The sequence below is a fragment of the Halichondria panicea genome, chromosome 12 (assembly GCF_963675165.1).
Source record: "Halichondria panicea chromosome 12, odHalPani1.1, whole genome shotgun sequence".
In the NCBI taxonomy this organism is placed as follows: Eukaryota; Metazoa; Porifera; class Demospongiae; order Suberitida; family Halichondriidae; genus Halichondria; species Halichondria panicea.
In genome coordinates, this window is record NC_087388.1 from 1 (window position 1) to 22,533 (window position 22,533).

Genomic DNA, 22,533 nt, shown 5'->3' on the forward strand with positions numbered 1-22,533 from the left:
CTAACCCTAACCCTAACCCTAACCCTAACCCTAACCCTAACCCTAACCCTAACTAACCCTAACCCTAACCCTAACCCTAACCCTAACCCTAACCCTAACCCTAACCCTAACCCTAACCCTAACCCTAACCCTAACCCTAACCCTAACCCTAACCCTAACCCTAACCCTAACCCTAACCCTAACCCTAACCCTAACCCTAACCCTAACCCTAACCCTAACCCTAACCCTAACCCTAACCCTAACCCTAACCCTAACCCTAACCCTAACCCTAACCCTAACCCTAACCCTAACCCTAACCCTAACCCTAACCCTAACCCTAACCCTAACCCTAACCCTAACCCTAACCCTAACCCTAACCCTAACCCTAACCCTAACCCTAACCCTAACCCTAACCCTAACCCTAACCCTAACCCTAACCCTAACCCTAACCCTAACCCTAACCCTAACCCTAACCCTAACCCTAACCCTAACCCTAACCCTAACCCTAACCCTAACCCTAACCCTAACCCTAACCCTAACCCTAACCCTAACCCTAACCCTAACCCTAACCCTAACCCTAACCCTAACCCTAACCCTAACCCTAACCCTAACCCTAACCCTAACCCTAACCCTAACCCTAACCCTAACCCTAACCCTAACCCTAACCCTAACCCTAACCCTAACCCTAACCCTAACCCTAACCCTAACCCTAACCCTAACCCTAACCCTAACCCTAACCCTAACCCTAACCCTAACCCTAACCCTAACCCTAACCCTAACCCTAACCCTAACCCTAACCCTAACCCTAACCCTAACCCTAACCCTAACCCTAACCCTAACCCTAACCCTAACCCTAACCCTAACCCTAACCCTAACCCTAACCCTAACCCTAACCCTAACCCTAACCCTAACCCTAACCCTAACCCTAACCCTAACCCTAACCCTAACCCTAACCCTAACCCTAACCCTAACCCTAACCCTAACCCTAACCCTAACCTAACCCTAACCCTAACCCCTAACCCTTAGAGTACTTAACCACAACTCTAGCTGTTGTTAGAGTACTTAACCACAACTCTAGCTGTTGTTAGAGTACTTAACCACAACTCTAGCTGTTGTTAGAGTACTTAACCACAACTCTAGCTGTTGTTAGAGTACTTAACCACAACTCTAGCTGTTGTTAGAGTACTTAACCACAACTCTAGCTGTTGTTAGAGTACTTAACCACAACTCTAGCTGTTGTTAGAGTACTTAACCACAACTCTAGCTGTTGTTAGAGTACTTAACCACAACTCTAGCTGTTGTTAGAGTACTTAACCACAACTCTAGCTGTTGTTAGAGTACTTAACCACAACTCTAGCTGTTGTTAGAGTACTTAACCACAACTCTAGCTGTTGTTAGAGTACTTAACCACAACTCTAGCTGTTGTTAGAGTACTTAACCACAACTCTAGCTGTTGTTAGAGTACTTAACCACAACTCTAGCTGTTGTTAGAGTACTTAACCACAACTCTAGCTGTTGTTAGAGTACTTAACCACAACTCTAGCTGTTGTTAGAGTACTTAACCACAACTCTAGCTGTTGTTAGAGTACTTAACCACAACTCTAGCTGTTGTTAGAGTACTTAACCACAACTCTAGCTGTTGTTAGAGTACTTAACCACAACTCTAGCTGTTGTTAGAGTACTTAACCACAACTCTAGCTGTTGTTAGAGTACTTAACCACAACTCTAGCTGTTGTTAGAGTACTTAACCACAACTCTAGCTGTTGTTAGAGTACTTAACCACAACTCTAGCTGTTGTTAGAGTACTTAACCACAACTCTAGCTGTTGTTAGAGTACTTAACCACAACTCTAGCTGTTGTTAGAGTACTTAACCACAACTCTAGCTGTTGTTAGAGTACTTAACCACAACTCTAGCTGTTGTTAGAGTACTTAACCACAACTCTAGCTGTTGTTAGAGTACTTAACCACAACTCTAGCTGTTGTTAGAGTACTTAACCACAACTCTAGCTGTTGTTAGAGTACTTAACCACAACTCTAGCTGTTGTTAGAGTACTTAACCACAACTCTAGCTGTTGTTAGAGTACTTAACCACAACTCTAGCTGTTGTTAGAGTACTTAACCACAACTCTAGCTGTTGTTAGAGTACTTAACCACAACTCTAGCTGTTGTTAGAGTACTTAACCACAACTCTAGCTGTTGTTAGAGTACTTAACCACAACTCTAGCTGTTGTTAGAGTACTTAACCACAACTCTAGCTGTTGTTAGAGTACTTAACCACAACTCTAGCTGTTGTTAGAGTACTTAACCACAACTCTAGCTGTTGTTAGAGTACTTAACCACAACTCTAGCTGTTGTTAGAGTACTTAACCACAACTCTAGCTGTTGTTAGAGTACTTAACCACAACTCTAGCTGTTGTTAGAGTACTTAACCACAACTCTAGCTGTTGTTAGAGTACTTAACCACAACTCTAGCTGTTGTTAGAGTACTTAACCACAACTCTAGCTCAAGTACTTTACCGCACACTCTAGCCAACTTTCCCACCCTCAGCCACGCCCACCCTCCTCCCTTTTTGCTCACTCTCTTTTATAGCAGATGATGGCAATATTTCAGTACTTATGGTTTCTAAATTCCATAGCATATCTACTTTGGCTTCCTTTGGCTTCCTCTACTGCACTGAGGTACTACTTTTACTTTACTTAAAAAACAAATTTTTAATAAGCTAAACTACCTTCTGCACTTGTTTTCATAATAGCAAAACAACTTTGACTGACTTCACTTTTTTTTTCAGCAAACCACTATTAACAAAACAACTTTTTTTTCACTTAAACCAGCAAATAGTGCACTAATAAAGCTAACCTACTTTTGTCTTTTCATCATCAAGCACTACTTAAGCTTATAAGCAAAACCACTTTTTTCTTTTCTCTTCATGTTTTACTGCACTTTTTTCTTCACTAAAACAAACAATGCACTAAGCAAAACCACTAATTTGTGACAGGCTCTGGGAAAACCAGACTATTGGAGCAGAATTTAGTATTGAGCTACAGCTATATTTATGCCTACAGTATAAAATCTCAAATAAAATGTTATTGATGTATAAGTATCTACAGTCCTTCTACTACCTCTCTGTAAAATATGATGCTCTAAATCGAACTCTTTCCATCGAAACGCTTCGTCCAAACTTTCGCTATTACCTTATTTTTCCCAATTAAGCAATCTTTGAGAGCCGTTTTCTCGATACTACATTTTACGGCTTCGAGTTTCCAACACGCATAACTCGGGTATGAAACTAGGTATGTGAACACTAAGCATATCATTGTGTAGGCAATGCTCTGCTCTATCACTTGGTACATTAATCACCAACATTTTAGTCTGCTCCAATAGTCTGGTTTTCCCAGAGCCTGTCACATTTATTGTAAGGCTCCCTGTCAGAAGCTGGCTAAACCAGCAAATGAAATATTGCACACTATTTGCTCTCCCTTTTTGCCTAATGTTTTTTAGATTAGGGCGTGCAAGGCTCCCCGTCAGAAGCTGGCTAAACCAGCAAATGAAATATTGCACACTATTTAAATACGGGCTCTCCCTTTTTGCCTAATTTTTTTAGATTAGGGCGTGCAAGGCTCCCCGTCAGAAGCTGGCTAAACCAGCAAATGAAATATTGCACACTATTTAAATACGGGCTCTCCCTTTTTGCCTAATTTTTTTAGATTAGGGCGTGCAAGGCTCCCCGTCAGAAGCTGGCTAAACCAGCAAATGAAATATTGCACACTATTTAAATACGGGCTCTCCCTTTTTGCCTAATTTTTTTTAGATTAGGGCGTGCAAGGCTCCCCGTCAGAAGCTGGCTAAACCAGGAAATGAAATATTGCACACTATTTAAATACGGGCTCTCCCTTTTTGCCTAATTTTTTTAGATTAGGGCGTGCAAGGCTCCCCGTCAGAAGCTGGCTAAACCAGCAAATGAAATATTGCACACTATTTGCTCTCCCTTTTTGCCTAATTTTTTTTAGATTAGGGCGTGCAAGGCTCCCCGTCAGAAGCTGGCTAAACCAGCAAATGAAATATTGCACACTATTTAAATACGGGCTCTTCCTTTTTGCCTAATTTTTTTAGATTAGGGCGTGCAAGGCTCCCCGTCAGAAGCTGGCTAAACCAGCAAATGAAATATTGCACACTATTTAAATACGGGCTCTTCCTTTTTGCCTAATTTTTTTAGATTAGGGCGTGCAAGGCTCCCCGTCAGAAGCTGGCTAAACCAGCAAATGAAATATTGCACACTATTTGCTCTCCCTTTTTGCCTAATTTTTTTTAGATTAGGGCGTGCAAGGCTCCCCGTCAGAAGCTGGCTAAACCAGCAAATGAAATATTGCACACTATTTGCTCTCCCTTTTTGCCTAATTTTTTTTAGATTAGGGCGTGCAAGGCTCCCCGTCAGAAGCTGGCTAAACCAGCAAATGAAATATTGCACACTATTTGCTCTCCCTTTTTGCCTAATTTTTTTTAGATTAGGGCGTGCAAGGCTCCCCGTCAGAAGCTGGCTAAACCAGCAAATGAAATATTGCACACTATTTGCTCTCCCTTTTTGCCTAATTTTTTTTAGATTAGGGCGTGCAAGGCTCCCCGTCAGAAGCTGGCAAAACCAGCAAATAAATTATTGCACACTATAATGATGCTAGTCATCTTAATTGTATGTACAGCATGATATGTTTTACCTCCTTCTTTTTTAATTGTCTCGAATGAGCAAAAACATAATCACACTATTTACGACTAACGTTTGGCCTGGAGTCTCCTCTTGATACTTGGTGTTTCTTGATACTTGGCGTCTTTGATGTCTCTTAATATTCTGATGCTCTTGTCTGTAAGAAAAAAAATACTGATTTAACTTAAGAATTTTATTTACCTAAAAAAAGTGTTGAGCTGTTTTTGAACTTAATACACGCGCCAGGAGAAGAATCGAGGCTAATTACTACCAGTCTCGATTTCAGGCCGCGACAAAAAATAAAAAGCTGCCATAGCAGGCGGCTTACATACACACAAGCTACAAGCTAAAGAGCTGTAGGAGGCTTGAAGCTGACATTGGGAAGCTGACATTGGTAGGATTGAAGCTGGTAGGCAGCTATACCAACACTTAGACACTGACCTGACACAAGCTACTTCGATCAGGCAATTAAGCTAACACAAAGCCAGTGCTAGCTAACACAAAGCTCTACAAACCTTATAGCTTGGAGCAGTACTGGGTTAGGTAGAGGAGATCTGATGGACATAGAGGCTGCTGGGTTCCTCAGTAGAGTATAGAGAAGGTAGAAGAGAACTTGAGGTAGAGCAGAGGTAGAAGAGGCTGAATAATGAGCTAGACTGCTGGGTTGCTAGTTAAACTAAAATCGTTCTCACTAAGGTTTCTCCAGCATTACCTTACATGGTAGTACATCACATTCCATATTACAGAGTCTTGGCAAGGTTTCTCCAGCATTACCTTATTTGGTAGTACATTACATTCCATATTACAAGAGTTTAAAGGTTCATAACTGTCAACACATTCAGATGACTAATAAAGATTAATGTGCTAAATTGCTGTATAAATCATTGAAATTGCGGCACAAGTTCATAATGAATTAGCATACACTCGCTTTGGTTGTTCCACCCTAATTACTGTACACCCCTAGAGAGTACAGAACAAGGTAAACAGTGAACAGTAAGGTATCATGTCTCAGAACAACATAGAAGGACATGTGGCATGCTCGGTACGATCATGTAGCTATTCTGCTGTCCAATCACCAGTAAGTGTCATTGCGCCCTCTGTTCCGATTTATAAATCCCAGGGTCACAGCTAGTCCCTAAGGCAGGGCCTAGCACAGGCTCTACATCACCCTGAGGCATGATCCCAACTGTACAAAGCTCTAATCAGTACTAACCTAGATACAAAGATAATGGGCCACCTGCCATGCACACAAGCTCAAAGCTATTTTATAATTAACACACAGTAACTTACCCACTGGAATAGGTAGCACTCAATGGAGGTTTCCTCCTGTTCAGATGATGGAGTGGTTGGTTGATCCATTGTATGGTGGTACTCCCTCCGTTGCACATGAAGAGAGAGAGAGGGATAGAATAGTCACCCATACACCACACAGCTACAAGCATAAGCACAGCATACACTCGCCTTGGTTGTACCACCCTAATTACTGTACACCCCTAGAGAGTACAGAACAAGGTAAACAGTAAACAGTTAGGTATCATGTCTCAGAACAATATAGAACCTGTGCCAGGACATGTGGCATGCTCGGTACGATCGGGTCATGACAACGTAGCTATTCTGCCTCATTCCTGTCCAATCACCAGTAAGTGTCATTGCGCCCCCACTGGGCAGTATTGCTCTGTTCCGATTTCTAAATCCCATGCCTTCAGGGCTACCGATACCGCAACGCGATGGCAGGATCCCAAAAGCAAGGAATCTAGAAATCGAACAGAGGCTATACTGTCAAGTTTTCCCAAAGGTAAGGATCACTCAAGACGCTTGACTTGCTGATCATACAACAGGTCAACAGGGTCACAGCTAGTCCCTAAGGCAGGGCCTAGCACAGGCTCTACATCACCCTGAGGCATGATCCCAACTGTACAAAGCTCTAATCAGTACTAACCTAGATACAAACCTAGATACAAAGATAATGGGCCACCTGCCATGCACACAAGCTCAAAGTTATTTTATAATTAACCTTACCCACTGGAATAGTCAATGGAGGTCTCCTCCTGTTCAAGTGGCAGGATGATGGAGTGGTTGGTTGGTCCATTCTATGTGGTACTCCCTCCGTTGCACATGAAGAGAGAGAGAGAGGGATAGAATAGTCACCCATACACAACACAGCTACAAGCATAAGCACAGCATACACTCGTACCACCCTAATTACTGTACACCAGTACAGAACAAGGTAAACAGTAAACAGTTAGGTATCATGTCTCAGAACAATATAAATCCTGTGCCAGGACATGTGGCATGCTCGGTACGATCGGGTCATGACAACGTAGCTATTCTGTTTCATTCCTGTCCAATCACCAGTAAGTGTCATTGTGCCCCCACTGGGCAGTATTGCTCTGTTCCGATTTCTAAATCCCCTGCCTTCAGGGCTACCGATACCGCAACGCGATGGCAGGATCCCAAAAGCAAGGAATCTAGAAATCAAACAGAGGCTATACTGTCAAGTTTTCCCAAAGGTAAGGATCGCTCAAGACGCTCGACTTGCTGATCATACAACAGGTCAACAGGGTCACAGCTAGTCCCTAAGGCAGGGCCTAGCACAGGCTCTACATCACCCTGAGGCATGATCCCAACTGTACAAAGCTCTAATCAGTACTAACCTAGATACAAAGATAATGGGCCACCCGCCATGCACACAAGCTCAAAGTTATTTTATAATTAACCTTACCCACTGGAATAGGTAGCACTCAATGGAGGTCTCCTCCTGTTCAAGTGGCAGGATGATGGAGTGGTTGGTTGGTCCATTCTATGGTGGTACTCCCTCCGTTGCACATGAAGAGAGAGAGAGGGATAGAATAGTCACCCATACACCACACAGCTACAAGCATAAGCACAGCATACACTCGTACCACCCTAATTACTGTACACCCCTAGAGAGTACAGAACAAGGTAAACAGTAAACAGTTAGGTATCATGTCTCAGAACAATATAAAACCTGTGCCAGGACATGTGGCATGCTCGGTACGATCGGGTCATGACAACGTAGCTAATCTGCTTCATTCCTGTCCAATCACCAGTAAGTGTCATTGCGCCCCCACTGGGCAGTATTGCTCTGTTCCAATTTCTAAATCCCCTGCCTTCAGGGCTACCGATACCGCAACGCGATGGCAGGATCCCAAAAGCAAGGAATCTAGAAATCAAACAGAGGCTATACTGTAAAGTTTTCCCAAAGGTAAGGATCGCTCAAGACGCTCGACTTGCTGATCATACAACAGGTCAACAGGGTCACAGCTAGTCCCTAAGGCAGGGCCTAGCACAGGCTCTACATCACCCTGAGGCATGATCCCAACTGTACAAAGCTCTAATCAGTACTAACATAGATACAAAGATAATGGGCCACCTGCCATTATTTTATAATTAACACACAGTAACTTACCCACTGGAATAGGTAGGAGGTCTCCTGTTCAAGTGGCAGGATGATGGAGTAGTTGGTTGGTCCTTTCTATGGTGGTACTACCTCCGTTGCACATGAAGAGAGAGAGAGGGATAGAATAGTCACCCATACACCACACAGCTACAAGCATAAGCACTCGTACCACCCTAATCACTGTACACCCCTAGAGAGTACAGAACAAGGTAAACAGTGAACAGTTAGGTATCATGTCTCAGAACAACATAGAACCTGTGCCAGGACATGTGGCATGCTCGGTACGATCGGGTCATGACAACGTAGCTATCCTGTATCATTCCTGTCCAATCACCAGTAAGTGTCATTGCACCCCCACTGGGCAGTATTGCTCTGTTCCGATTTCTAAATCCCATGCCTTCAGGGCTACCGATACTGCAACGCGATGGCAGGATCCCAAAAGCAAGGAATCTAGAAATCGAACAGAGGCTATACTGTCAAGTTTTCCCAAAGGTAAGGATCGCTCAAGACGCTCGACTTGCTGATCATACAACAGGTCAACAGGATCACAGCTAGTCCCTAAGGCAGGGCCTAGCACAGGCTCTACATCACCCTGAGGCAAGCTCTAATCAGTACTAACCTAGATACAAAGCCACCTGCCATGCACACAAGCTCAAAGTTATTTTATAATTAACACACAGTAACTTACCCACTGGAATAGGTAGCACTCAATGGAGGTCTCCTCCTGTTCAAGTGGCAGGAGTGGTTGGTTGGTCCATTCTATGGTGGTACTCCCTCCGTTGCACATGAAGAGAGAGAGAGAGAGGGATAGAATAGTCACCCATACACCACACAGCTACAAGCATAAGCACAGCATACACCCTAATTACTGTACACCCCTAGAGAGTACAGAACAAGGTAAACAGTGAACAGTTAGGTATCATGTCTCAGAACAACATAGAATCTGTGCCAGGACATGTGGCATGCTCGGTACGATCGGGTCATGACAACGTAGCTATTCTGCATCATTCCTGTCCAATCACCAGTAAGTGTCATTGCGCCCCCACTGGGCAGTATTGCTCTGTTCCGATTTCTAAATCCCATGCCTTCAGGGCTACCGATACCGCAACGCGATGGCAGGATCCCAAAAGCAAGGAATCTAGAAATCGAACAGAGGCTATACTGTCAAGTTTTCCCAAAGGTAAGGATCGCTCAAGACGCTCGACTTGCTGATCATACAACAGGTCAACAGGGTCACAGCTAGTCCCTAAGGCAGGGCCTAGCACAGGCTCTACATCACTCTGAGGCATGATCCCAACTGTACAAAGCTCTAATCAGTACTAACCTAGATACAAAGATAATGGGCCACCTGCCATGCACACAAGCTCAAAGTTATTTTATAATTAACACACAGTAACTTACCCACTGGAATAGGTAGGAGGTCTCCTCCTGTTCAAGTGGCAGGATGATGGAGTGGTTGGTTGGTCCATTCTATGGTGGTACTCCCTCCGTTGCACATGAAGAGAGAGAGAGGGATAGAATAGTCACCCATACACCACACAGCATACACTCGCCTTGGTGGTTGTACCACCCTAATTACTGTACACCCCTAGAGAGTACAGAACAAGGTAAACAGTAAACAGTTAGGTATCATGTCTCAGAACAACATAGAACCTGTGCCAGGACATGTGGCATGCTCGGTACGATCGGGTCATGACAACGTAGCTATTCTGCCTCATTCCTGTCCAATCACCATTAAGTATCATTGCGCCCCCACTGGGCAGTATTGCTCTGTTCCGATTTCTAAATCCCATGCCTTCAGGGCTACCGATACCGCAACGCGATGGCAGAATCCCAAAAACAAGGAATCTAGAAATCGAACAGAGGCTATACTGTCAAGTTTTCCCAAAGGTAAGGATCGCTCAAGACGCTCGACTTGCTGATCATACAACAGGTCAACAGAGTCACAGCTAGTCCCTAAGGCAGGGCCTAGCACAGGCTCTACATCACCCTGAGGCATGATCCCAACTGTACAACGCTCTAATCAGTACTAACCTAGATACAAAGATAATCCATGCACACAAGCTCAAAGCTATTTAATAATAATATTAACACACAGTAACTTACCCACTGGAATAGGTAGCACTCTCTCCTCCTGTTCAAGTGGCAGGATGATGGAGTGGTTGGTTGGTCCATTGTATGGTGGTACTCCCTCCGTTGCAGAAAGAGGGATAGAGTAGCCATCATGCTGCCATACACGTACACAGCTACAAGCATATTTAAAGCGCAGCACTCATAGTAAGTGGGCGGGGCTATTCTTTGGGACAAAGGGCGACTCATTCATGAGACTACTATATCATATGCAGGCATGCATGTGGGACAAAGGACGACTCATTCATGAGACTACTATCATGCAGGCATGCATGATTCCGCTATAATTAATGATTAATTAATGGCAAAATTATTTTTATTATATGAATGGCAAAAATGCAGTTAGGTGTCTATTATTGTGTGTCAGTCTCTTAGTTGTCCTGCGAGTGTCCATAATTATTCAATCCATGGGCAAGGGAGGGCAGCAAATTGTATCATGATCGTAATAAAAAGGCGTATTACATGGTATAGTAGAGTCTGTCCCGGGTGGTGTGCTGTCCTAGCTGGTAGTAGGTAGGTCTTGTAGTGTTGGTTAGTTGGTGATGCTGGCTCTTAGTAGAACTTGCTGCTCCCTCCGACTAGGTGTGGGGACAAAGACACGGATGATGTGTGTACTGTACACAAAAACACAGCATGTACGACACAATGCATGGGTTGGGGTGTGGTCAAGAGGGTTACCATGTATGGGGGTGTGACCACATATCAGTACAGTGAGTGGGGGTGTGGCCCCATATATACAGGATGTGCAGGTACAATGTGTGGATAGAGGTGTGGTCTGCACTGATAATAATGAAGTGATTCCGTATGACCAGGTGAAAAACATAAAACAACCAAACCGACAATATACTAGACTATAGAATGAACTAAGAATGAACTAAGAATAAGCTTAGCCTGCGTAAGCAAGTTGGAGGAAGAAGCTGAGCAGAACAGAAACCGATCCAAACAGTGGCATACATTAATTTAGTGTAATAATTATACAGAATAACTTCTCCTGCATTGGTCCATCAGAGCAGTGGAGCCATCATCAGATCATTGCCACCATGGGAGTCCTCTCTATACAAACTTACAACACACTTCACACTTCATGTAATAAAAATGGAAGACACTCCCACGCACCATGCAAAGCTATGGTTTCCTGGCATTGAAATGTGAACAACTATACAACATTTCTCGAGGGCTCAAATAATGAACTTTCCCGCTACACAGTAGTAGAGGTCAATGCATAAGTGGAGTTAACTACCTAATGCTGGTACAATAATAAAATACAATTTCTTAAGCCAAGAGTAGAAGAAATGTTTTAAACTGGCTAGTGATTGAAGGCAATTGCATCTGACCCAAAACAGAGAAGGTACCGTACAATAATTATCAGACTATACCTTGTGTGGCCGACTCCCTTTGTTTAGAGTAGCCTTTCCTGTCAGAAAATCACATACACTGCCTGCAGATTGAGTGATGAAGAAAGGGGAGCTCAAGATGCTACTCTACAGTCAATTACTGATAATGTTACGAAATGTACAAGCAACAGAATATTCGTACATGATACAGTAACTGGACCTTTGGTGTCTATTATTGTGTGTCAGTCTCTTAGTTGTCCTGCGAGTGTCCATAATTATTCAATCCATTGGCGAGGGAGGGCAGCAAATTGTATCATGATCGTAATACAAAGGCGTATTACATGGGTATAGTAGAGTCTGTCCCGGGTGGTGTGCTGTCCTAGCTGGTAGTAGGTAGGTCTTGTAGAGTGTTGGTTAGTGGGTGATGCTGGCTCTTAGTAGAACTTGCTGCTCCCTCCGACTAGGTGTGGGGATAAAGACACGGATGATGTGTGTACTGTACACAAAAACACAGCATAGGATTGGGGTGTGGTCAAGAGGGTTACCATGTATGGGGGTGTGACCACAAATCAGTACAGTGAGTGGGGGTGTGGTCCCATATATACAGGATGTGCAGGTACAATGTGTGGATAGAGGTGTGGTCTGCACTGTATAAAAATTAATGAAGTGATTCCGTATGACCAGGTGAAAAACATAAAACAACCAAACCGACAATATACTAGACTATAGAATGAACTAAGAATGAACTAATTAAGAATAAGCTTAGCCTGCGTAAGCAAGTTGGAGGAAGAAGCTGAGCAGAACAGAAACCGATCCAAACAGTGGCATACATTAATTTAGTGTAATAATTATACAGAATAACTTCTCCTGCATTGGTCCATCAGAGCAGTGGAGCCATCATCAGATCATTGCCACCATGGGAGTCCTCTCTATACAAACTTACAACACACTTCACACTTCATGTAATAAAAATGGAAGACACTCCCACGCACCATGCAAAGCTATGGTTTCCTGGCATTGAAATGTGAACAACTATACAACATTTCTCGAGGGCTCAAATAATGAACTTTCCCGCTACACAGTAGTAGAGGTCAATGCATAAGTGGAGTTAACTACCTAATACTGGTACAATAATAAAATACAATTTCTTAAGCCAAGAGTAGAAGAAATGTTTTAAACTGGCTAGTGATTGAAGGCAATTGCATCTGACCCAAAACAGAGAAGATCATCTAAGTACCGTACAATAATTATTAGACTATACCTTGTGTGGCCGACTCCCTCTGTTTAGAGTAGCCTTTCCTGTCAGAAAATCACATACACTGCCTGCATTGAGTGATAAAGAAAGGGGAGCTACTCTACAGTCAATTACTGATAATGTTACGAAATGTACAAGCAACAGAATATTCGTACATGATACAGTAACTGGCCCTTTGGTGTCTATTATTGTGTGTCAGTCTCCTGCGAGTGTCCATAATTATTCAATCCATGGGCGAGGGAGGGCAGCAAATTGTATCATGATCGTAATACAAAGGCGTATTACATGGTATAGTAGAGTCTGTCCCGGGTGGTGTGCTGTCCTAGCTGGTAGTAGGTAGGTTTTGTAGTGTGTTGGTTAGTTGGTGATGCTGGCTCTTAGTAGAACTTGCTGTCCCTCCGACTAGGTGTGGGGATAAAGACACGGATGATGTGTACTGTACACAAAAACACAGCATGTACGACACAATGCATGGGTTGGGGTGTGGTCAAGAGGGTTACCATGTATGGGGGTGTGACCACATATCAGTACAGTGAGTGGGGGTGTGGCCCCATATATACAGGATGTGCAGATACAATGTGTGGATAGAGGTGCGGTCTGCACTGTATAAAAATTAATGAAGTGATTCCGTATGACCAGGTGAAAAACATAAAACAACCAAACCGACAATATACTAGACTATAGAATGAACTAAGAATGAACTAAGAATAAGCTTAGCCTGTGTAAGCGAGTTGGAGGAAGAAGCTGAGCAGAACAGAAACCGATCCAAACAGTGGCATACATTAATTTAGTGTAATAATTATACAGAATAACTTCTCCTGCATTGGTCCATCAGAGCAGTGGAGCCATCATCAGATCATTGCCATACATTCATTGCCACCATGGGAGTCCTCTCTGTACAAACTTACAGCACACTTCACACTTCATGTAATATAAATGGAAGACACTCCCACACACCAGTATTTCACATGCAAAGCTATGGCATTGAAATGTGAACAACTATACAACATTTCTCGAGGGCTCAAATAACGAAATTTCCCGCTACACGGTAGTAGAGGTCAATGCATAAGTGGAGTTAACTACCTAATGCTGGTACAATAATAAAATACAATTTCTTAAGCCAAGAGTAGAAGAAATGTTTTAAACTGGCTAGTGATTCAAGGCAATTGCATCTGACCCAAAACAGAGAAGATCATCTAGTACTGTACAATAATTATTAGACTATACCTTGTGTGGCCGACTCCCTCTGTTTAGAGTAGCCTTTCCTGTCAGAAAATCCTGCCTGCAGATTGAGTGATAAAGCACAAGATGCTACTCTACAGTCTACTGATAATGCTACGAAATGTACAAGCAACATGTACAGAATATTCATACATGATACAGTAACTGGCCTCAGAGGTGGGTCCACTCAGAGCCTCATTTCCTGAAAGCCAGCATTCTGTGTTGCGGCTAAGACCATTTATACATCCATATAATTCAGTACCCAATGAATCATTAAAATACAATAAAAACTAATGGCTTGGAGATCTACATAAGGCCTGAATACCAGAGGAACTACATCACTGGACAACACATAAACTGACCCTTTCCTGTCGTATCTTGTAGTGCTCCGTCAGCAGCCATTCAGATATAAAAATTAAGAGTGGGGCGTCCCCCATAAAAGATGAAATGACAATAAAATTATGAGAGTGATTGAATGCTGAATCCTGTGCTGTGCCGCGTTGAGTAGTTATCTGTGAGTAAGACATGAGAGAACAATATAAGGACAGTATACACAGAGCTACTTTAACACAAGGCTGTCACTATAATTATAATGTCCAACTACCACCTTGCTAGCTATAGCGCTCACCAAAAGGTGATCGACGTACAAGGAGACAGCCCGTAGGGTACACCTCGTCTTGCTTTCCCTTTGTCTCGTGGCTGCAAATGACATGTGCTCTATCATGACATGCGTGACAATTACCATGAGTTAGGCAGCCATATAATAATAGCCTCCCATGCTATTCTCTTACTGGGCGGGCCTGCACTAGCTATTAGTAAGTGGGCGGGGCTGCACTACCTTCCACACAATTATCCCAAAGGTGTATGAATCATTGATCTACTTCTCAACATGGCAGTTCCGACAGTGATGGCAGTAGCTCGGTTCATTAATTACCCACACACACAGATGACAAACGTAATGTGCGCTCCACCAGGAGCTGTGTCACATATCTCTGCAGCCTTGTTAGATGACTCACGGAATGCAGATTATCACACATTTAGGTGTCAGTATAATTATTATAATTATACCTTAATTTTAATACTAAACATACACCAAAAATCCTAGTGCATGGCAACAACATAATTATTGTTATACAATATTTAAACTGTTCAATGGCTACAATTAAATATTCACTTGTACTTTCTGTACGCCAACAGGACAATTGCAGCAACAGCCACAACTCCAACCACAAAAAGCCATTTCTTGCAAGAGCCATCACACCTCCCACTGTGGCAATGTATTCATCCAGATTCACAACACATTGTGTGTACTACTTACTCTTGTTGCTGTGGTGGCTCAGAGACTATTTGACCAATGAGGTACTGGTCCCTTGCTTGTAGAGCATCAGCAGAATGACCCACATCTTGGAACACTACAGTCGAGTCTTTGCCTGCATGTCATGACAAGTAAAGGACCGGCCATGACACATGCATACAGACATACCTGCATTCTCCAGTAGCACCTCCTCTCCTCCTGGGTGCTGTACACACATGAGAGATTGTGAAAACATGAAGATATAGAAAATAGCTAGCTAGCTTACTTCAGCTTTGAAGGCTGTCACGTCATACACCTTGTCTTCTATGATCAACCACAGTGAATCGGCCGTGTTGTGACTCGCCACCTCTGAGAGAGTGTACGAGCGGAGGGAGGCTGAGCTGCTCATTGTTCAGTTCAGTAATAATAATGACAACAATCAAGTTTCATTAGCTAAACCACACCCATTATCATACTTAACCACACCCACCAGCAACATCATAATGATTTGCATTACAACAAAAATGCCATATAAACAGAGCATAGGGATAAAGATACAATTAAGTTGTCAATTTGCCAAGTGTAGGCCTCTAACATTGCACTGAGTAGAATCCCTCCGCTAGTAATGAGCCATTGACCTTGTGTTAGGACCGGCACGTCAGGATCTGCAAGTACACACACTAGACATAATACGTGCACACACACAGTACACAGTACAAAGTACACACACACACACACAGTACATGCACAACAATATACCTATTAGAACAAGGAAGACGAGGGCAAGTAGCTGAGTCAGCACTGACATTAGAGTGCCTTCAACTGTCTTGGCGGTGCCTATAATTATACAAGTGACAGATTTATGCAAACATTATTTACAAGCCAACCACACTCAGCTAACAGCACTACCGTATAGCAGGTAATTTTTGGGGGACAAAATATTCGTGGTTCAGCAACATTGAGACATTTCGTGGGTAATATTTTCGTGGTTGGAGCTTGCACTGCTGGTAAAGGTAGGCAAGGTCGCTTCATTTGTGGGTAAAATATTCGTGGTCACACCTCCAACCACGAAAACCACGAATATTTGCCCCACGAAAATTACACGCTATACGGTATAATTATAGATTACTCTAGCTGATGAGTGATGATATCATACTGATGATGAGTGATGTATGTACCGGTATATTTTGAGGGTGTAAATGTTCATGGTTTTTGTGGACTAGGCATGTTCATTCATAACTGCGAATTTAATATCGCATGCATGCATGCTGCAAAAAGCCTGCTATTCCACGAAAATTAAATCCGCGAAAACCGGCATTTCAGCAAAAATTTATACCCTCGAAATATACCGGCTATATGGTACCTGGCCACTTTAGTCTGCCAAACAGTGATCCAGCAGCAGCAGCCATAGCATCTCCCAGTCCCACTGACAATACTCCAGAATACAGACACAGCTTCCCCACTATACACACAGATAGAGATTATTATGGACAAAGAGTAAAGCAGGGAGTGTTAGAGTGAGCTCACCTCCAGTATGAGGTGCTATCCATAAGGGGACACAGTGGCCTAACAGGAGGTAGAGGTGTGATAGTATGAGTGGTCCTCCCTCTCTGTCAGCACACAATGGAGTGAGGTACTCTTGCACTAATTCTCCACAAGGCCACATTCGCACAACACGCACCAACTGAACAACACACTGATGTGGTCAATACTGGGTACACTAGCTACATACCTCAATCACTACAAAAAGAAAGGTGGTCATGGAGGCAGCAAAGGAGAGGAAGTCGACATCTAACAATAGACCGGGCACAAACACACACACTGCACTCAAGTGGAAGTACTTTCTCAACCACAATCCTGAGGGACTGCACTAGTGTAGTGGTGTCTGAGGGTTGCCTAGCAACTACTTACTCTGATGACTTTAACCAGACTGCCTTTGTTGATGATTGGGCCCACACTACAGCCCCAGTTGCCATGGATACCAATATCCAATAACCAGTGAGCATTAACTGTATGTGTTACAGTAATTACACTTCATGCTCCATACTCTGCTCTAGTATACTCTGCTCTGCTCTAATACTGCTCTAGTATACTCTGCTCTGCTCTAGTATACTCTGCTATAGTCCCGGTTATACACATACCCTTGTAGAAGATGAGCTGAGATACTGGAACACAAAGGCTATAGGCTGGTGGCCTATGATACCGTGTAACCATGGCAACACTGTGATGAATCCAATAGTTAGAGAGAGTAGAATGAATCCAATGGACCCTAGCTTGTAAGTGGGCGTGTGTGTAGATGAATGATGGACCTTGTAGAGAAGTGGGCTGAGTAGTAGGCAGCAGAGGCATACTCCAGTCAGCAGGAACTAAGGCATGGGGGTACATACATGTAGAGGTAAGGGGGTTACATAGAGGGGAGTAGTAGGCAGCAGAAGCATACTCCAGTCAGCAGGAACTAAGGCATGGGGGTACATACATGTAGAGGTAAGGGGGTTACATAGAGGGGAGTAGTAGGCAGCAGAGGCATACTCCAGTCAGCAGGAACTAAGGCATGGGGATAGTAGAGGGTACATACATGTAGAGGTAAGGGGGTTACATAGAGGGGAGTAGTAGGCAGCAGAGGCATACTCCAGTCAGCAGGAACTAAGGCATGGGGGTAGTAGGGGGTACATACATGTAGAGGTAAGGGGGTTACATAGAGGTAGGTAGTAGGGGGTACATACATGTAGAGGTAAGGGGGGTACATAGAGGTGGGCAAAAAGGAAGGTAGTTGTCGTTAATTTCACAAAGAGATGCAATCTATAGCTCTAGACAAGGCCTATCACATGACATACTCAAAGCACAAGTTCTGGGAGTGCTTACCTCGACATAGAGGAGAGGAATAGAGCGCTGATACAGCACTGGTAGTTGCAACACCTTGCCCTAGAGGGTATTGATATAGGGATACTCAGTACATCAAGCTGGGCTAACCGTGCGCAAGAGTTGCAATAGAACATCAGTCAACATAAGGGCAATTGCTTGAGTGAGAATAACAGCTTCTGCTAGAGTGAAGCTCTTTGGGAAGAGTGTGAGAGCAGAAGGTAGGAGGAGAGAGTAGATGGTGAGAGCTGGTAGGGAGATGACCATCGGAGCTGTAATGGACTAGTGTGTGGAGGGGAGAGAGAGTGTGGTAGGGGACTAACTGCCAATCCATGCTTGAGTGGAATAGCTGAGTCCAGTCAGAGCCAACGAGTAGAGCACAACAGAGTTAGGATAAGGTGTTAGAGAGATGAGGGAGGCCATGACTGTAGCTACACTCATCAGAGTAAGCAGAGTCATATATAGGAACAGAAGACCTACACAGTATGTACATGTATGGAGTGTATATCAATACACACAGAGTGCAGTGTGTGCTTACTAGCTAGAGGTGGTTGTGTCAGCAGTGCTCTGTGTAGACCAGCAGTGGCTAGTGTGGGGAGTAGCAGACAACCCAGAGAGAGACCTTGCCCAGTAGCTACCCTACAATACACTCAATACACACCCACCACTTTATGAGACTCACCTTAATTGCACAGCAGATAATCGTGATGGGAAGTAGTCCATCCAAGCATTGAGTACTATAACCAGGACACACACTACATACAAGGAGAGAGTCAGTGGGTGAATGAGGTGGTACAATACACTGCCCTACTCACACAAGGCAAAGATGAGAGCACTATAGGTGACACTGGTCTCCTCTGAATCATTGTTGAACATGAGCTGCACAAACACAGCAAAGGATAGCATGAGCATCACTCGAGTCTCCACTGTGCGATATCCGTGGTATTCGTCCATGAACCGCTTGAGTAAACTACTCTCCTTCTTCTCTGGACCTCTCATGACACTGACAGGCAACAGGCACACGATATCCAATACTGTACTGATAGACTTCTCAACTTGTTCCTCTGCGTTCCTCTAGTAAAGAAAGCCAGTATAGTATAGAGGACTCGACTAGGAATATTAAAGACCGACCGGTCGATCAACTTCAATCTAGTAAGACCACGCCCCCTTCAAATTTATGGGATCGGAGGTCAAAGTCCTTTCCCAATATTATGTGTTTCTAATTAACGCCCATATTCTCCTTAGCAACGTTCAGCCTGTTTCCTATTGAAGATGGTAAGTAGTTGTTTGTCTCTATTGCATGTACCTAATGAATTGCCTGCACACAGTCCGAGGTCGAGGAAACGCTCAAGAGGCTTCAAAGCTTGAAAGGAGTGGTTGGAGTGATTATAGTCAACCAAGAAGGTACTTCCTGCCTGTGTACACGTACACACACACACTAAACTTTCTCTACAGGTATTCCTATTCGCACCACGATGGACAATGCCACTACTGTACAGTATGCTGGGCACATTCAACAACTGAACGCCAAGGCTCGCACTACTGTGCGTGATCTGGACCCAACCAATGATCTGACTTTCCTCCGTGTGCGTACCAGCAAACATGAGATCATGATAGCACCAGGTAAGCCTCTAAGTATAGTAACAGCCTCATCTACTCACTCTCTCTTATCCTCACAGACAAGGACTATCTGCTCATTGTGGTACAAGACCCTTCACAACAGTAGAAGAACTTATAGCTCAAACTGATAATTGATTATAAGCACATAATTATTGTCTGAGTTTAATGAACAAAAGTTAGTTAAGCTAGCTAGCTAAGGGAAGGGAAGGTCAGTGAGCAGATATAGATAGCTAGCGCGAAAGGGGCTTAATTTTCGCGGATTTCGTGGGTTAACACTAATTAGCTATAAAAGATTTACAGGCGTGGCTTCCGGTAAGCAGTCATTCCGCGAACATCAGTCTGCGCGAACATTGTTTGATGAGAAAATAATGAATATGGCAAATGAACAATAGTTATAGAGTCTCTCAGCATGGCCTGAGGTTGGTCTCGGCGGCCACAACGTCTACGGCTCTTGTCACTCTGCATGCGCATGTGCATTGCTAAGTTAACTATCTATGAGGGGGTGGGTGGTATCTCCTGATCACTGATCAGATCCAGAGGACACGGCATTTCTTGCTCCCACTATTCGATTCTCCTGTGCTGCATTTATCTCTCTGTGGTGAAGAATGAAGTCTGCTCTGCTTTGTGTTGCATTGTGTGTGGTTGGAGCCTCTTGCTTGTCCCTCAACAAGGTACCAGCAGATACTAAGTGGGTGGACCTGACCTCTGAGCCAAAGGATCTGGGGGACATATGGACTGATTGCAGTGAGACCTCTGACCTATATATGCATGCATGTAGCATATCAGTCATTGCAGGTAGTGCCGGTGATCTTATGAAGATTGATTCTGTGACTATAACTCCTGATCCTCCTACGAAAGGTGCTGCTCTAACCATCAACGCAACTGTTGATTTCGGTGAGACAGTTAGTAATAATTATACTCTCATTGATGTCTCATATCACCTGTAGAGAAGCAGGTCACTAGTGGCAGTATTAAGGTTGACCTCAAGTGGGGGTTCATAACAGTTGTGAATAAGGAGCTTGACCTATGCAGTACAGCTAAAGACGCTGGGGTGTCGTGCCCAATCAATGCTGGATCTTTGACCTTCCATATTTCTGAAGCACTTCCTAGCGCAGCTCCTAGTGTAAGTTAAGTGTACTGATGTGTAACTATGTGTTAATACCTGTTTCTGTACATGCAGGGTCACTACACTGGTAATATCAAGGCAACTAACCAGGATAGCAATGAACTGGTGTGTGTGGATATAGACTTCCACCTGACGTGAGAAGAGGTGTGCATTCTACATGCAGAGATGCTCTACATGTGTGTGTGTGTGTTAGCTAGTTTACTGACCTAACCCTAATTTTATTTTGCTGGTACAAAATCTGATGACTAACTGAAGCACATGATACTCCTTATAAAGACAAAGCCAATGAATTTAGTATATATGGATAATAATCTTGGAAAGTCTTTGTCTTGTGTTCCTTGTATTGCTATCAGCTGGTGGAGCTCTGTGTCAGGAGTTATGAAAGAACAATAGACATAGCTTCTAATATGTGGGACAGCATTTAGTTCATGTGTATACACAGGTTACAGCAATGATGCAGTTCACATTGACTCTCTGTATCACTTGATGACATGCATGCAGTGTTGATAAGCAATATGGCTCCATGATTGCCACCAACTTATCCATTGACGGTGTACCCATTGTTGGCAAGACTTTTGACCTCTGCTCTCTGGCGGGTGAGGATGGTGTTCCCTGCCCTATATAGCTGTGGGACAACATAAGCTCAAGATAACCTGGACAGTGAAGGACAAACAATCATCATGCATACCATTATCTCATTCTGTATGCAGGAGAACTATGTTGTGTATGTGATGATGACTGATAAGGAGCAAGAGGATTGAAAGTAGTCTTTAGGCTGTAGTTTGCACATGACTGTCATGAATATTGTACAGTAGCATTGTAAATGATTATAATTAAATTTAGCCATTATGAAGACTGTCACAGTGTTAGTTTGCTTTTGTCTGCTTCTGGTGTCCTCATCAGCAGCCAAACAGTTCAATGTTGGAGACATTTGGAAGGACTGCAGTAAGTGCATCACACATCACTGTATAATATGTAAACTGTGTATGATGTATTATACTATACTATAGGTAAGTCAGGGGATGCAGTCAAGATCAACTCAGTGACAATATCACCAGAGCAGCCAGAGAAAGGAGAGACAGTGTCAGTAGAGGCTGTCATCACTGTACAGAGTGAGCTTGCTGGCAGTGAGCATAATGTATCCCTATATTCTATGCATGTTTATCATACAGACAACACCATGATCACTGGTGGGAAGATCAATGTAACTGCATCATTGGACAATGTCCCATTGTTGGAGAAGATCTTTGACTTATGCTCAGAGTCTTCTATTATTGGTGTCAACTGTCCCCTAACTTCTGGACAGCGTACCCTCTCTGCTAAGCCGACCATCACTGACCTGGCCCCTCCTGTAAGATAGTGCTCATTGTGTGTATGTGTACGTTAAGATTTTGTTTTCTTATTTAGGGAAACTATACTATCCTTGCCATCATTGAAGACCAAAACAAACAAGAGGTGCTTTGCATAAAAGCTGATTTTAAACTCTAACTTAGCCTATAATTTGTTTAGTCCACATGCAGTGTAAATTGTTATGGTGATTTACTTTCACTTCATAAAAAAAAATTTTTTTTTTTAGGTTAGTGGAAAGTCAGCCTA

At 43.4% G+C, this 22,533-nt stretch overlaps 5 protein-coding genes and 2 long non-coding RNA genes across 8 annotated transcripts; 3 read left to right on the forward strand and 4 right to left on the reverse strand.

The window, feature by feature from the left end:
* Positions 1 to 4,802: 4,802 nt before the first annotated feature.
* LOC135345860 (uncharacterized) lies at positions 4,803 to 6,259 on the reverse strand. The gene is made up of 2 exons (XR_010397905.1): positions 5,968 to 6,259; positions 4,803 to 4,834 (listed from the first exon to the last, which is right to left on the reverse strand). It is a non-coding gene; the product is annotated as an uncharacterized LOC135345860 (long non-coding RNA).
* A 4,267-nt stretch (positions 6,260 to 10,526) lies between these two features.
* On the reverse strand, positions 10,527 to 14,038 carry LOC135345539 (uncharacterized). Of its 2 annotated transcripts, XR_010397757.1 has the most exons (4): positions 12,824 to 14,038; positions 11,783 to 12,022; positions 11,605 to 11,666; positions 10,527 to 10,806 (listed from the first exon to the last, which is right to left on the reverse strand). It is a non-coding gene; the product is annotated as an uncharacterized LOC135345539 (long non-coding RNA). The 2 variants fall into 2 exon arrangements; XR_010397756.1 differs by lacking the exon at positions 12,824 to 14,038 and having other exon boundaries at positions 11,783 to 12,817.
* Positions 14,039 to 15,074: 1,036 nt separating this feature from the next.
* LOC135345537 (cytochrome b5-like) lies at positions 15,075 to 15,795 on the reverse strand. Its single transcript, XM_064542950.1, has 4 exons — positions 15,619 to 15,795; positions 15,522 to 15,558; positions 15,357 to 15,468; positions 15,075 to 15,305 (listed from the first exon to the last, which is right to left on the reverse strand). The coding sequence occupies exons 1-4, from the start codon at positions 15,739 to 15,741 to the stop codon at positions 15,209 to 15,211; spliced, it is 369 nt and encodes a 122-aa protein (XP_064399020.1). The 5' UTR covers positions 15,742 to 15,795; the 3' UTR covers positions 15,075 to 15,208.
* A 22-nt stretch (positions 15,796 to 15,817) lies between these two features.
* Positions 15,818 to 19,360, reverse strand: LOC135345536 (dolichol kinase-like). The gene is made up of 13 exons (XM_064542949.1): positions 19,007 to 19,360; positions 18,874 to 18,946; positions 18,730 to 18,830; positions 18,515 to 18,667; positions 18,303 to 18,463; positions 18,195 to 18,254; positions 17,474 to 17,698; positions 17,244 to 17,341; positions 17,065 to 17,197; positions 16,860 to 17,016; positions 16,696 to 16,794; positions 16,092 to 16,169; positions 15,818 to 15,997 (listed from the first exon to the last, which is right to left on the reverse strand). The coding sequence occupies exons 1-13, from the start codon at positions 19,188 to 19,190 to the stop codon at positions 15,846 to 15,848; spliced, it is 1,674 nt and encodes a 557-aa protein (XP_064399019.1). The 5' UTR covers positions 19,191 to 19,360; the 3' UTR covers positions 15,818 to 15,845.
* Positions 19,361 to 19,383: 23 nt separating this feature from the next.
* LOC135345538 (dynein light chain roadblock-type 2-like) lies at positions 19,384 to 19,986 on the forward strand. Its single transcript, XM_064542951.1, has 4 exons — positions 19,384 to 19,466; positions 19,520 to 19,595; positions 19,647 to 19,814; positions 19,871 to 19,986. The coding sequence occupies exons 1-4, from the start codon at positions 19,464 to 19,466 to the stop codon at positions 19,915 to 19,917; spliced, it is 294 nt and encodes a 97-aa protein (XP_064399021.1). The 5' UTR covers positions 19,384 to 19,463; the 3' UTR covers positions 19,918 to 19,986.
* A 311-nt stretch (positions 19,987 to 20,297) lies between these two features.
* On the forward strand, positions 20,298 to 21,218 carry LOC135345591 (putative phosphatidylglycerol/phosphatidylinositol transfer protein DDB_G0278295). Its single transcript, XM_064543009.1, has 4 exons — positions 20,298 to 20,555; positions 20,607 to 20,705; positions 20,759 to 20,934; positions 20,992 to 21,218. Exons 1-4 carry the CDS (start codon positions 20,417 to 20,419, stop codon positions 21,073 to 21,075), a joined length of 498 nt encoding a protein of 165 aa, XP_064399079.1. The 5' UTR covers positions 20,298 to 20,416; the 3' UTR covers positions 21,076 to 21,218.
* Positions 21,219 to 21,366: 148 nt separating this feature from the next.
* On the forward strand, positions 21,367 to 22,512 carry LOC135345594 (putative phosphatidylglycerol/phosphatidylinositol transfer protein DDB_G0282107). The gene is made up of 4 exons (XM_064543013.1): positions 21,367 to 21,882; positions 21,948 to 22,049; positions 22,110 to 22,288; positions 22,345 to 22,512. The coding sequence occupies exons 1-4, from the start codon at positions 21,786 to 21,788 to the stop codon at positions 22,423 to 22,425; spliced, it is 459 nt and encodes a 152-aa protein (XP_064399083.1). The 5' UTR covers positions 21,367 to 21,785; the 3' UTR covers positions 22,426 to 22,512.
* The last annotated feature ends 21 nt before the right edge of the window (positions 22,513 to 22,533 follow it).

Excerpts from the sequence above, each read along its gene's own strand:
- LOC135345537 (XM_064542950.1), bottom strand. The coding sequence starts at position 15,741 with ATGAGCAGCTCAGCCTCCCTCCGCTCGTACACTCTCTCAGAGGTGGCG. Across the intron at positions 15,559-15,618 it reads TGACAGCCTTCAAAGCTGAA|CACCCAGGAGGAGAGGAGGT; the intron begins GTAAGCTAGCTA and ends ATGTGTGTACAG. Across the intron at positions 15,469-15,521 it reads GGTGCTACTGGAGAATGCAG|GCAAAGACTCGACTGTAGTG; the intron begins GTATGTCTGTAT and ends CATGACATGCAG.
- LOC135345591 (XM_064543009.1), top strand. The coding sequence starts at position 20,417 with ATGAAGTCTGCTCTGCTTTGTGTTGCATTGTGTGTGGTTGGAGCCTCT. Across the intron at positions 20,706-20,758 it reads CAACGCAACTGTTGATTTCG|AGAAGCAGGTCACTAGTGGC; the intron begins GTGAGACAGTTA and ends TATCACCTGTAG. Across the intron at positions 20,935-20,991 it reads TTCCTAGCGCAGCTCCTAGT|GGTCACTACACTGGTAATAT; the intron begins GTAAGTTAAGTG and ends CTGTACATGCAG.
- LOC135345536 (XM_064542949.1), bottom strand. The coding sequence starts at position 19,190 with ATGAGAGGTCCAGAGAAGAAGGAGAGTAGTTTACTCAAGCGGTTCATG. Across the intron at positions 17,699-18,194 it reads TTCCTCTCCTCTATGTCGAG|TTCCTGCTGACTGGAGTATG; the intron begins GTAAGCACTCCC and ends CCCATGCCTTAG. Across the intron at positions 16,170-16,695 it reads TGGCAGACTAAAGTGGCCAG|GCACCGCCAAGACAGTTGAA; the intron begins GTACCATATAGC and ends GTATAATTATAG.
- LOC135345538 (XM_064542951.1), top strand. Across the intron at positions 19,596-19,646 it reads GATTATAGTCAACCAAGAAG|GTATTCCTATTCGCACCACG; the intron begins GTACTTCCTGCC and ends CTTTCTCTACAG. Across the intron at positions 19,815-19,870 it reads TGAGATCATGATAGCACCAG|ACAAGGACTATCTGCTCATT; the intron begins GTAAGCCTCTAA and ends TTATCCTCACAG.
- LOC135345594 (XM_064543013.1), top strand. The coding sequence starts at position 21,786 with ATGAAGACTGTCACAGTGTTAGTTTGCTTTTGTCTGCTTCTGGTGTCC. Across the intron at positions 22,050-22,109 it reads GGCTGTCATCACTGTACAGA|ACAACACCATGATCACTGGT; the intron begins GTGAGCTTGCTG and ends TTTATCATACAG. Across the intron at positions 22,289-22,344 it reads TCACTGACCTGGCCCCTCCT|GGAAACTATACTATCCTTGC; the intron begins GTAAGATAGTGC and ends TTTCTTATTTAG.